The sequence below is a fragment of the Pleurodeles waltl genome, chromosome 1_1, assembly GCF_031143425.1.
Source record: "Pleurodeles waltl isolate 20211129_DDA chromosome 1_1, aPleWal1.hap1.20221129, whole genome shotgun sequence".
Lineage (NCBI taxonomy): Eukaryota > Metazoa > Chordata > Amphibia > Caudata > Salamandridae > Pleurodeles > Pleurodeles waltl.
Window position 1 is genome coordinate 407,161,090 of NC_090436.1, and position 14,179 is coordinate 407,175,268.

Here is a 14,179-nt window from a genome sequence, read left to right on the forward strand (position 1 = left end):
GCGTTATTAACCTTTTCATTCGAATTGAGGGTTCGGCGAGGTGGCAAATTGTTGATGGTGGGGAGTTGTGCAGCCCAGTAATATTTATGTATATCAGGCAGGACAATTACACCTTCCTCCCCACCATCATACCTCCGCCTGGTGAGTTTTCGTAGCACTATTCTCTCCAGGCCCCTATCCCCTAGAAGAGTTCTAATTTCCCCATCAATGGCTTTGAAGTAGAAGTCTAGTACCTGGTAGGGCGTGTTGTGCAGAGCATATTGTAATCCGGCAGGGACATCATCTTGAAGAGCGTGGCCCTTCAAAGGAGCGACAGGGACAGAGACCTCCAGTGCTGCACATCCCTTCGCAGCCTATCCAGAAGTGTAGAGAGGGTTTTTTTTTGGGGGGGAAAAACAAGTCTGAATTGGTAATGAAACCTTCCCTCAGTCATGGGGCAATCCGGGGCCTTTGGCCCTTCAGGAGTTAACTGGAAAAAATCTTTAATTTAATAGTATAACAAGTATAGTTATGATCTGCATCAATCTATCCAGTGTAAGAACTGTGTCTGTTTACACTGGGCAGAATGTCGTCAGCGTATAGGAAGGTTTTGTCCTCCCAATGATCATACCACTGTAACCGGCATACCAAGGAGTTCTGTCTGATCCAGTCAGCCAGGGGCTTAAGTACTAAGGCAAAAATCAGAAGCGATGGGGGCAGCCCTGATGGTTGCCTCTCCAAAGTTCAAACACGTGGGAGCTCTCCCGTTGACTTTCACCTGTGCAAATGGGGCTGCGTATAGCAACCTCTCCCATTTTATGAAGCGTGGGCCGCAGCCCAGCCTGGCCAGGATTTCAAACATGTAGGCCCATTCTAATGTGTCAAATGCCATTCTGGGGGTCTAATCAGAGCAGTAAGGCATCTTATTGAAGTTTGTTTCACCTGGCCCAGGACACAGTGAAGGCATCGGAGATTCATGGTGGCGCTGCAGCCCGGCATAAAGTACGACTGGTCTGGGTGAATTAGGGTTGTGAGATAACTTTAGGGAGGCAAGAGGCCAACACCTTGGCCAGGATTTTGACCTCTACAATATAGGAGTGAGATTGGTCAGTAAGAGGTGCAATCCTCAGGTGGTTTCCCTTCCTTGTGAATAACTACAATCGTGGCAAAGCACTGGTCCCTCTGCAAAAATCCTTGTTTCAGACTCTCTGTAAATGTATGCAGCATATATGGAGCCAGCTTCGGGTCCATAGGTTTGTATAGTTCAGTTGGCACTCCATTGGTACTGACTGCTTTGCCTAAATTTAGATCGCATATGGCTTGTATTATTTCAGCTTCTGTGAGCTCTTCCTCTATGAGGGCTCAAACAGAATGATCAAGTGTTGAGAGACAAATATCGGAGAGGAGCCCCCTGGAGTCCTCTGCTGTGGCTGACAGCCGGGAAGTATATATGTGTGTGTAGTAGGCTACAAAGGCACCAGCTGTGCTTTTCTTATCCCTTGCCAATGTTCCATGGTCGCGGTACACCTCCAATACACAATGGCTATCTTGTTCCTGTCTATCAAGCCAGGCCAGGAGTTTACCCACTTTGTTGCCCACTTCGTAGAGGCAATGTTGCGTGGCTCTGTGACTTACCCTAACCGCATCCGTGGCCTCGTCTTTATACTCCTACTGCTATAGTCTCAGACCATGGTGGGTGTCAGTCATATCTTGCATGAAAAGATGCTTTTCTAGCTCCTGTGTCTCACCTTTGAGGTTTTCTAGTTTGGCCCTTTTATCTTTTTTGTGGCCAACAATCAGAGAGGGGGCCTGCCCTTTGATAACGGTTTTATATGCCTTCCAGGGAGGCTGGGGTGAGGCAACTGGGGTTTTGTTCTTGGTGAAATAATGATTGGTGGCCTCTGTGACACCTAGTCTAATACATGGCACTTTGAGGTACCAGGGATTGATCGCTATCTCATGGTGTTCAGAGCCCTCATTGAGACCAAAGATCGCCCAGAGTGGGGAGTGGCCTGAAATTCCCCTGGACAGGTGTTGGACATCTGAGTAATGGTGAAGCTGGTGCGCGGGAGTGAAAAAAAAATGATCAATACGGAAGAGACTGATGTGCTCCCCAGAATGGAAAGTATAATTTCAGAATTGTGAGCGCGCCAGAGGTCGGCTAGGCCAGGGGCTGAAAGTCAGTCATATAAGGTGCAATGGGATGGTCACACTGGTCCCAAAGGCCAGCTATCACGTTCCTCACACAACACCAAATTGAAGCTTCTCCCTGCCTCCCACCTGCAGCAATTGTCCGCCGCCTGGCAGTCAAAGCAAGAGGGTACTCAGGTCAGCATCACTGTCATGAAGGTGTGGTGGGAAATAGACTGAGCAAATATTAATTATTACACCCTCCCAACTTCCCATGAGGACTGCATACCTCCCGTGTGCATCCAACCAAGTCTGTTGAAGGGTAAGTGGGAGCGATTTCTTGATCAGAATGCCAACCCCCCCTGAATCCTCTAATGTAACCTGCGCGCAGTGTCATAACGCACCTCCATGAGTTTAGCACTCAATATGTGGTGCCCTTCATGTGCATCTCCTGGAAGAGGGCTATATCAGGGACTCTACATTTGATATATTGCATAACAAGCCCTCATTTGATTTTATCGCCTAGGCCATTCACATTCCAGGATAGAATGTTGATCTTTGATATATTCGTGAAGTCTCCCATGTGTGGGTTTAGGCCAAAGGCCTATTTCTTACCTTTTCACTAACCCTGAAACTGTGGAGTGACCTGATAGCGAAGAATGGGCGGTTACCCATATTGTCTGTGCTGGTGTCATGTATGATATAATACATGTCCAAAACACTGAATGAAAGGTAACTACAACACACCACCCCGCCTACCTACCTGCTGCACTGCAGACTTTAAAACTGTCTGCCCCCCAAATGTTGCAGATTGCCTGTAGCCTGTTGCCTGTAGCCTCAAACTAAACCTGGAATGACAACCACCAACCCCCCCCCCCCCCCCCCCAATATTGCTCACTTGTAACCAAGAGGCATCAGTTGTCACGAAGAAACAAAACATCCACTGCGGCCTTGAGCATAGGAGTCTCGTTGCCAGAGGGCTGTGTTGTAGGGCTTGGCGCCGAATTGCGGAGCAGGACTTAACCACCGCTGCCACCCATGGAGCATTCTACAAGGGGATGCCTCCCTCCACCTGTCGGGTTTTCCTGCTGCATGCCCCTTAAATATTGGGCGGTGTAGCGATGTTTGTGGGGGTGCGCTTTGTTTCAGGCCACTAGGTTATCCGGTGTGAGGCTTGCTGGAGACCTCCGTTACTGTGTCTCCTGTCCATGTGACTTCAGGGAAAGGGAAGGGGACGGTCCGACGCCTCAGTTAATGCGCAGCGATCAGGTCATAGGGTGCTACACGAGAGGGCCAGTGTCTCTTACCTGTTGCAGAAAGTTAAGAAAGCGGGCCCACATCTGCCAATTGTTGTCAGATTTGGGAAGTGAATATCCCCTCCTACGTGATGGTGGCACCGTGTCTGTGGGCAGTGGCTAACAGGTGCCCCCCTGCTGCGGTTGTTCATTGTGATTCGCATGGAAGGAAGAGTAAAATGGTATAAGCTATTTTGCTGCCCTGCCTCAGGCCCCGTATGGCTTACCTAGTGGCCCAATGCAGGCCATCGCCGCCAGTGCTGTATTGTAGATTCGCTCCGCTGCGATCTGGGGCGCCTGCGTGTATCAGGGAAGGAAGCCGCGCCCGCACAGGGAGGAACCGTTCCTCCGGATTCAGGTACGGGCGTCGCCCATCAATCCTCTGCTTCTCATCGGGCACCTGTTTGCCTCGGAGTCCACGTGGGGCACCTGTGTCAGGAGTGCTGGCTACAAGTCGTGACATTTCCCCTCTCCCCTTTTCCCCCCCTCCCAGCGAGTCTTCGGTCAGGGCAGCAGTGCCGAGGAAGCCCCCTTGTTGAGGTTTGACAGCTCTCACCACGGCCACCTCAATCTTCAAGGCCCCTTACTGTTGTCTGTGGCTCCAGCAGGTGCGTTACACTGCTAAACCAGATGCGGGCACTCGCGCCAATATTTGTTATCATAGGTGGGGACGGCTCCTCTCCAAGCCCCCAAGGAGAGTGTAATGTCCTGCTGGACACGTTCTAGTGTTTGGCCAGCCTCTCTGCTGAGGGCTGGCCTCCCACATACACCCCACACCTACCCAACACAGGCGTCACTGGTCAGGTGACCCTGGCAATAAAAGGGGCCGGGCGCATGTGCCCAGGGCCAGTTATACCTACCATGCAACTGTGTCTGCGTTGTCTATTTTAGTAGCATGGGGGCCTAGGGCCACAACACTACAGAGAGCTTCAACTGTAGGCGGCGGTGTCTCACTCGCAGGTGGCCCGCATTGCCCCCAAGAAAGTAATGCGGTCGCCGCGTGTGCCACGCTGCTGCGGCCGCAAGTGAAGGACATGGTGCGATTGTGCACCAAGAACAAATGAAAATGCACTGGGGCCGTTTCCCCCCTCTGTTTTCAAGTAATGGTGCTGTTGCGCACTGAGAAAGTAAAAGGCGGAGAAAAGGAAAAGCGGTCCAGCCGGTCGCCTCTGCCCCACCTTCAAGAGAGAACTGCCAGGACTGCTGCGGGCGCGAGGAGGGTGGCGCAACGGTGCTGCCCCGCACCGGAATTACAGAAAATGCCCAGGGCCGCCCCCCCTCTTCCCAGCAGTAACGAAGGCAAGAGGTGCTCCTACACACCACAAAAGAAGAAAGGAAAAGTGTCCAGGGCTGCCCCCCACCCCAGAAATGCTGGCAACGCGGCCCCAAGCGTGAGAAATCTGGTGCGGCCGCGCACCAGATAAAAGTACTGCCTAGTGGTGCGGTGCTTCCATGCGCCAGGAAAACAAAGGAAAAGCCCAGGGCCGCTCCCCCACCTTTTTTCTTCAAAATAAAATGCTGAAATGCGGCCCGCAGCGCGAGGAAATGCTGCTGCGTCCGCGTAATGAAAATGGTGCTGGCACGCACCAAAGAAGCAGAGTGCCCGAGGATCGTACCCCCTTATCCCACGTGGGATACCAGGGAGGTTTGCAGCACAGGCCCGCGAAGGCTTGCACCAACATAGCTGACCCCCACAGCATATGCCCGCATGTCACCAGGAGGCTGTGAAAACAAACAAAAAAAGAAGACAGAAAAGTGCACTTACCTACAAACCTCCTCCAGCCTGAAGAACTAACTCTTCCTGCAGCATGGCTTCTCAGCATGGCTTCACCCTGCGTTTGTTTCAAAACAAACGAGGCCGGCAGGAGGAAAGACTTTATTTCAAGGGGAAAAAAAAGTGCACTAGTGGCATCCAGTGGCCAAAGTCGGTACTGCACCCTATTTCTATTTTAAAGTAGAAAAACCAGTTTTGTTGAAAGAAAGTCTACAGCAGCAACTCAGAGAGTGACTGCACAAACCAACAGCGCGCCCGCGGAGGAAAATGGCACAGAAGACGGAAACGGCGCAGAAGATGGAAGTGACACGGACGACGCTGCACAGGGAAGGAGAAGACTGCAGCTGCTCCAACCAAGCTGCACCCATGAGAAATGGACAGAAGTGCCACGTAAGGCACGAAGAGTGCGCGCATGGACTGCGCAGACCCAGGCGGCCATCCACCGCCATCGCCGAAAGAACGCCACGTCTCAGCAGTGATGGACATCACCGCAGGACAAGAAAAGGACATGCCAGACGCTAACAAAGGACGCCCAGAAAAAAGAGAGACTATGTCACATGCGCAGAGAGCTGCGCCATAGAACGTGATGACTAAGACAACGCCCACGAAATTGGATAGAGCACCCAAGAGCGTGACGTAACGCACGGGACAAGAGGCAGTGCCAGCCGGCCTTTCTGCAACACCAGATGGCCACCGCTGGCCCATCACACAGGAGGTCATCAGAAGCGACCAACCCTGCAAAGCACACCCAGGTTCAAGCAAGTCCCAGTGCCAAGAAAGCACTGCCTTGAGGCGCAAGCACTGCGCCCTCAAGTGAAGAGGAAGCGGAAAAGAAAGTGACCCTATGTCACTGCCCTGTAACGGGCCAGAGACTCAGCAAGGAGTGTCCTCCCCCACACTGCCTCAAGACGGAGTCGGCAGTGACCCACAACAGGCAAGAGGAGAGTCGCACACCCCAAGTGGCATGATGCCACCCAGCAACACTGAGAAACACCTAGTCCTTGGACAGGAGAGGACAGGACCTTCTAAAGGTCCACACAACAAAGGAGAAGAAAGCGTGGCGCAGCACCACGCTATGAAGAAGGAAGAAAGGAGAGTGTGTGACCTCACCTGTCACACTGCAACACCTGACGACAACAGAAGAAAAAGAATGGAAGATCAACAGGGTGGAAAGATGGAGGACTCGCACAACAAAGGAAGAGTGCACCCACAGACAAGACAGCCACCGGGGTGCAGTGACGTCACTGGAGACAGCTCGGAGGGAGTGCCAAATGTAAGAGACGCCATGCGCGAACTGCGTACTTACCCCACATGTCAAAGGTGACCATGCAAGCCACCTGTCATCGGCTGCTTGAAGCAGATGGCACCACTGCTAGCATCTGCACATGCGCAAGAGAAAGACTGCACTCGCCATGACGAAGTTACTCCAATCACCCTTACTCCAGCAACATCACTTGTTGTCCAGGTCTCCAAATGGCAAACATCATCATTGCCATGTGCATCACGGTATCCATCAAAGGAGCAGTTAAACAACCAGACTGGAGTCCTACACCTCTGCTTTAATGCTCTGAAGAACCAGTCAACCAATGACCAACTGCTCGCCCTGACTGTATCCTGCTGTCGGTGACAAGAGCAAGTCGTGACCTAGACCCATCTACACCTGCAATTGCACGAGCGACTAGGCAGTGGCTCCTAGGAGGTCTTGCAGCTGCCCTATGTGGCACACAAGCAGCCCCAGCGCAGACCACAAGCAGTCCCGTGACAACCCAGACAAGGGGCCTCTCAAGCTTGAGAGAGGACTGGACATTGCCCCACCGATGAAGTCAAAGAGACAAACAGGGCTGTGCAATGGAGACTCCAACAGGTCACAGCACACCAAGACTGTCTTCGGTGAATTAACATGACACCAACTAGACACCCTCCTGGCAACGTGATAGACCATTGCCATGAGACCGTCTGAGAGCCAACATGCACCTGATCCATGTCGGCAAGCGCCCTGACCATGGAACATCCACCCTCGTGGTTGCGCGAATGATTTGAGCATGGCTCCTGTCGGAGAGCCTGCAGCGGCTGGCAGATGGCCCACACGCAGCCCAGCACAGTCCATGCCAATCCATGGCAAACCCATCGAAAAGGCCTAGAGGAAGTTCCATAGTGAAGAATCCACAAACGAGAGGTGGTCTGGAAGCAGCTCTGCCATCAGAGTGTCAGGATGTACAAAGGTTTCAGAGGAGGACTTCACGCCATCATAGATGTCATCCGTCTTCGAGGGATTGGCCTTCGTGAAGCCAGGATGTCTCGGCAAGCAGATTCACAATGGACTCCACCAGTGCTCGTGATGCACCCAATTCGAATGACACCCCCAATTCGAATGATACGCCCTATTCGAACAAATTGAACTGTAAACACCACCAGCCTCGCCACGAGTGCCCACAGGACTGAACCACAGCGCATCAGTGGACACTTACCCAACCTTCTGACTGTCAGAGTCCGGACTTCTTCCACACAGTGTTCGTGCCCGGCTGTTCCCGGTTAAATCATGAACTCGTGCAGAAGGATCCATGTGCTCCCAGCTGCACCTGCCCACTGCAATCCTGCGGCCTGCCTTCTCGAGGCCGAGAGACTGATGGTGGTGTTTTTGTTACTGTGTTTTCTCTTGCAGGTTGGACTTGGTTTTTGTTACTCAAAGTTTTGGAAGAATGTAGTGTCCTGCTGGACACTTTCTAGTGTTTGGCCAGCCTCTGTGCTGAGGGCTGGCATCCCACATACACCCCACACCCACCCAACACAGGCGTCACCGGTCAGGTGACCCTGGCAATAAAAGGGGCCGGGCGCATGTGCCCAGGGCCAGGTATACCTACCATGCAACTGTGTCTGCGTTGTCTATTTTAGTAGCATGGGGGCCTAGGGCCCCAACACTACAGAGAGCTTCAACTGAAGGCGGCGGTGTCTCACTCGCAGGTGGCCCGCATTGGCACTCGGGTCCGCGGTTTTGCCCGCTACTGCAGGTCTCTGCATCGGCCAAGAGCTAAACTGCTCTAGTAATCAGACCGGACGGGCCTCTGGAATCCCCTCGGCCGCCAGGTTCTTTAATTGTCGCTGTTGGCCTTCGGAGACCCATCAGGGCTCGAATTATGGGAGATGCAGGCGGTGGAAGATGGGAGCCGCTTTAAGAAGTGCCCAGTCCAATCGATGGTCTACCGCTCCCCTCTATTTACTTTAAAAGTGTGGGTTATAATTTAAATGTTTCTGTAGGAGTTCAGCTTGTGACTATGATGGTGGAAAAAGGTATAGTTAAGGTCGAACCTAACCGTTTTAATATCTAATCTTTTTAGGTTTTGATTGTAGCCTCAACTGCGCCTTACTCAATGTTCCTTCCCTTAAACGTACTTTTTTTTTTCCAATACATTTCTTTATTTAAATGTTGGACTAATAATAGGTTAAAGGTTGATGCTGTGTGGTGCAAATTAAGTACACCTTAACAATGACATGAGTGTCTGTTATAACTTGTTTTGGAACACAATTTGTTTGTGAACATTTAACAGTTAAGCAATGCAAGTTGGGGGTTCCTGCTACTGTTAACTTATCTTCCCAGGGTTTCACAGATTACAATCCTCATGGAATTAAATGTCCTCTACTACATTTTCAGTGCTCTAGAGCTCCTGTCCCCTCGGCCTGTGACTGTTGCTCATCCATGTACCAAAAAGTAAAGGGAATGGAAGGCCAAACAGTTTTTGGCAAGGGCATGCAAGAGCAGAAGTAGTGGTACTATTATCCTCTCTTCTGGGAAGGCCCTGGACAGGAACGGTCTCTCAAGGGCTCACACAGCACAGGAAGGAGAAGTCCTCTTCTTACTGAGGGATGCTACCTTACTTCAGGAGCATTCAGAGACTTGGTGGATCTGTTCTGTGACTCTGGCCTCTTCCTCATTTTCGAAGCTGATTCTGGTTCTCTAAAAGTAGCTAGAGTTTCTGTTTCCATCTGCAGCCTCCTCCAATGGCAAGATTTTTTGGCCGACCATGTGAGACATTTTGTTGATGGTTCAGCAAATCTCTAGGCTACTCCTAATGCAGGGTTGATCAAAATGTTTTGATGATTCTGCCAGCTCGGAGCCAGACAGTACAAGACTCTGCAGTTTTGGCCTTGGAGATACTTCCAAAGTAGCACCTACCTATGAAGACATTGGATCTTGCACCGTAGGTGCCATCTACAACACCCTTTCCAACACCACCCTTGGAGATCATTTCCACCTTCGAAATATCAGACATTATCAGTGTGGTGAAGGAAAAGAGTTGAGCTTGCTTTCACAATGAGCCCCTTGCATTGTTACCACCTGCAGCAATAGACATATTTTATAAATTACAGTATCATTTACAGATATTTGTTCTCAATTGTCCAGCGACACAGACCAGTTACAGCCAGCAAGTTTTACCAACCTTGCTTGAACGTTCATGAATGGCCAAAAATCGGTTTCTTCAATATCGAGTGTACTGTATGACCTTTGAGGCTCTTTGACCATCTCTTGTTTGTCCCAAAAGCAATCTTTGAACCAGTTCTGATTTCATGGGAGAAATCTTTCTTGGACCTCTCAGCCCACAGACAAAACGCACCATGCCATAGTACTGCGCCATCTGACCCCAAAGTTTTGTCTTCCCCTCCCATCTTTGAAGACTTTGGTGGCACCAGTCTCTCATGCCAAGTTACATTCTAACAGTTTTACCACTGCTCATCCGGACCATGAATCTGAAGATTAATGGTCAGGAAAGCCTTTGCTTCCTGCGGCCTAACTCTGTACATTGGAAAAGCCACATCATCTTGGCAGTATGTCCATGCCTTGCGCAAATTGGCTAGCATGGCCATTTTCAGTCTTGTTGACCACAAAAAGCCCTCCTCCAGCCTAGTCAGTATAGAATTGGGCTCCTCCAGACAAATGTTGAAGTGTGACCAGAACTCTGGTCACACTATGGCTCAGTCCATGGCCAACGTGGTTACCTTAGGCCAGCACGGCTAAATGCAGTCCACAAGATTTTTAGACTGTCTGGGTGGCACTGATGCATATGCCATTCAGTGGCAAGCAACCTTTCAGGGAGAAGACAGACTCCTCCCTGCAATATTTTTAACAATAGTCACAGCATGAATGCATGCCATGGCCTCCCCGTGGAAGTAGTTCCATCAGCAGTACCATCGTTTACGTGACCTCTTCAGGGACAATCCTCAGGGCAGTGGCATCTAATCAGCTTATCCAGACCCTACAATAGCTTTGTTGCTCTTTTGGGTCAGAGTGTAGCTAAGAGACGCCAATATCGCCAGCTGTCGTATCTCCAGTCTCCTCTGTCTTCTAATGCATCTGCCATGTCGCAACTTCTTTGACTCCCCTTTTTGCCATAGCCACCAGCTTTCAGTAGAGAGGAGAGTCTCCCTCTTACCCTCCAACTGGGAGGCCATCAGGATGAGTCACTGAGTGCTTCAACTTAGCTGAAAAGGCTACATTCTAAACTTTAGCCTTAGACCTTGACCCTTCCTGTAGCCCCTACTCCACCACCATCTTTCTGCAAGGAAGTACTCGCTGATGTACGCCAAATATTGAAGGTTGAGGTTCTTTCTCTTCTAAACAACGTAGCTGCAGAAGTGCTTTCCTAGGGGAAAGTGGTGTGATATTTTATTCTTTTTACCTCTTGGTCCCAACAGTATTCACAAATGCATTCTGGACCTATGGCTCTTACCCCTCTTCTATCAATATGATAATTTCAAAATACTTTCCTGTGCCATTTTCTGCTGGCCCTGCAACCGGGGTGATTGTTTGGTGTCCTGGATCTGCAGGATATGCCCGTTTTTATTGGTATATCCTCCATCTTCACAAGCCTTTTTACCATGGAGTCCCAACACTCCCACGCAGTACTATCATTCGGTCTTAGAACTGCTCCAAAAATGTTCACAAAGTGTTGACTGTCATAGTGGCTTCACTCATTAGGTCATGAGTCCTTGGGCAGCTCGCTGGTGAAGAGATGGTCCTCTGTGTACAGTGACCATTCTGCATGAGTTTGGCTTTATCGTCAACACCCAGATGTCCCATCTCATATGTAGAGGCTGCTGTTTTTTGGTGTGGTGTTGGGCACAGCCTTTATAAAGCCTTTTTCTCATCATCTGAGGATTGCAAAAATTTGAGAAAGGATTTCTGTTCTGCAAGTCATCCAACTTCTGAGCCTGAAAGTTTTTTTCATTCTGGTGGTGTCACACACCAAGTAAAACAAAAGAGGGCCCTAGAGTTGCACTTGAAATAGCAGTGACTCCTGCATCATGTCTCTGTTCTTGAACTTTCACTGATGAACGTTCCTTTCAACCTCGTTGTTGCTCCTTCAGTTTGTGCAGGCTCTGATGCCTTTTTGTTGGTCTGGATCATCCATATGGGCAAGATTACAGTGCAAGACCTTTATTCAATTATGAGGAATTTAACTCTTTCCAGAAACAAAAACAGTAATGTATCAAGACGGTGTTGTGGCTCTAGAAAAGGCTCTGTCATCAGGCTCATAAGTGTTCATACAGTCATTGCAGCATCAGGATATCTTACTAGTGGAAATTGTTTTGCATGAAGATGTCACCGCGGAACATGAGGAAGATTGAGTAGGCGGCAAAGATGATGTTGCCAGGAGTCCATGTCATAGTCTTAATTGCAGTGCCTGTTACTGCTGAGACTCATAATGAAGAATAGCTTTCAAATGCTTCATAATCTCCAGCTAGGCCTGGGAGGAGAAGTCCTGTTTATTCAATGGGAGTGGGCATGTTTATGCAAGAAACATGCCAGAGCTCTTAAGGGCAGAAATGGCAATCTTAATGTCTGCCTTAACTACAGATGTGTATTAAAAAATATTACTGTTTCATTTAAGTGTGTATCTCAGTGATTGTTTTACTGATCTGAGTTTACTTAGACACAACTGCTTGGGAAATCTTTGCAGGTTATATTTCTCCTCAGATTTCAAATAGATTCTATTAAAGGTTTTAGCATTAATTTAGCATATGTGTACACATAACTGCCTTGCTCTGTGCAGTTGATGAACTGACTACCTTTCTGCATAATAGTTGTTTTTTATTGTGGGTTTTAAAGATATGTGTACCTTTTTATATACATATTTGTTTTTTAGTGCAATGAATCTATTGAGGAAGCAAGAGCAGAGATTCAGCGCCTTCATGGAGATAGAGAACATTTTGAAGGCTCAATGAAGAAAGCATTCATGCGTGGTGTATGCGCCTTGAATATGGAAGCAATGACCATGTTTCAGGGCAGAGAAAGTAAACTGGAGAATGGTTGGTATTTAAATGGATACTGTAAAGTTACATTTCACTTACCTGTAAAGTTACATTTCACTTACCATGTTGCTATTGTCAATTTCACTGCTTGTGAAATTTGTATCTATCGCCAAATTTAAGAACTAGTCTGTGATGGTGTGAAAGTGCTTCACTTATCCTATAGTAAACTTTGTTTTGTATCCAAACTAATATTATCAGGCTCTCTAAAAGTGGCTTTACGCATCTTTTGTTCTACTTAGCTAGTATGGGTTGAGCACAGAGGTCTAGTTTACATGCATCTCTTCTAGATGCCTTTGCATTATAATGCACATTGCCCTCTTGGTTTGGAGATGTGAGAAGTAGCAAACTCCTGCCTCTCCTTTAGGCAGACTTAATTACTAGCTGTCCCCAGTATTTAGGTTCCTACTCTTTCGAGGGAGGTGATTTTAATTGTATACTTTTGCAGACCCTAGGTTGATCATGCTGGGTGTCCATCAAATTTTACCTGAAACCCTTTGTCTAAATATGATCTAATTAAGCTGCGAGAAGCCTCCCATGCAGTTTCCCATCTTTGTTCATGCTGCCACTCCTTCCATAATAACTCCTGTATAAACAGCTGTTCGTAGTTTGTGCAGCTATAGACACACTTGCTCTGCATACTTTTGCCATCTAGAATTGGGCTCAGACTGTTTGTTTTTTTGTTTTTATGTTTATTTTATTTTTTATTTTTTGGAGCAGTTTTTTGAGTTAAAAAGTATTTGTAAATCCTCTGGGAGTGAATGCGCACAATTTCACTGTTGGATTGTTTTCCCCATCATTGGGTTTGGACGTGTATCAGCATTGCTCTCGATCTCAACATGGTTGACGTTGTTGTGGTCCCAGGACCTGATACTTCCTACCTCTTGCCAAGAAGAGTTCTACTCTACATTGGTTCCATTTTCAACTCCTTCTTTTGAACAGCACTAGATATCTTTTTGAGGGCACTTTCACCATTTTAAGAGCCCCCACTCATTCCTTATCGACTCCAAAGAATGAAGAGGCATAGGGTAAGATGGAATGAACTCCCTTCAAGAGACGCCCTCAGTGCCACTCAAAGTATTCTTGAGTTGACCTCCATTCTGTTTGCAATCTGTTCCTCTCTCCTCAGTATGACGACGCCCGCTGATACTCCTGCTTGGCCTTCAGGAGTAAGAAGACCCGTAGGCAACAGGGAGCCCATAATAAGCTGTACTTTTCATTGTCCAAGATGTCAGATATGTTCTGTGAAGCAGACCCACTTGACCCCAAGGAAGAGGAATACGGTGAGACATCTGACGTACCGGCCCGGAAATCATCAGATCCAACTATTTGGAGCCAGGAAAGGATGAAATCCAAGGTGAAGAGGAGAGCCACTCAAAGATGCCATGTCTACCTCAGTCTACCCCAGACCTCTCACCAAGCCCACGCTGAAACATGGAAGTATGGTCAAGACCAGACTTTCACCTAAAGCTTTAAATCACGTAAGCAGTTGCACTTGGAGGACAAGCACTGTCCCCTGGGAGACTGGGTGCTGAGTCCGTGCACAAACCACTGCTGCTTCCAGGTCCACTGCCACCCTCTGGGCCCAGTCTGCGTAAAGGTTGTGCAGGAGGGTTGGCTCAGGGGTGGAGGGATAATGTGGCATCTGAGGACTGGCCATGGGTGCTTGGCATCTAGAACTTTTCACCCACACATATAA

The 14,179-nt window shown here is 48.8% G+C and overlaps 1 protein-coding gene across 6 annotated transcripts in view; it reads left to right on the forward strand.

The window, feature by feature from the left end:
- POC5 (POC5 centriolar protein) overlaps window positions 1-14,179 on the forward strand; it is a 212,075-nt gene that overhangs the window by 97,371 nt on the left and 100,525 nt on the right. For all 6 annotated transcript variants that reach the window (XM_069223681.1, XM_069223689.1, XM_069223662.1 and 3 more), the window contains one exon: window positions 12,318-12,480. In XM_069223681.1, coding sequence (XP_069079782.1) covers window positions 12,318-12,480 — 163 coding nt within the window. The remainder of the gene's footprint in view (window positions 1-12,317; window positions 12,481-14,179) is intronic.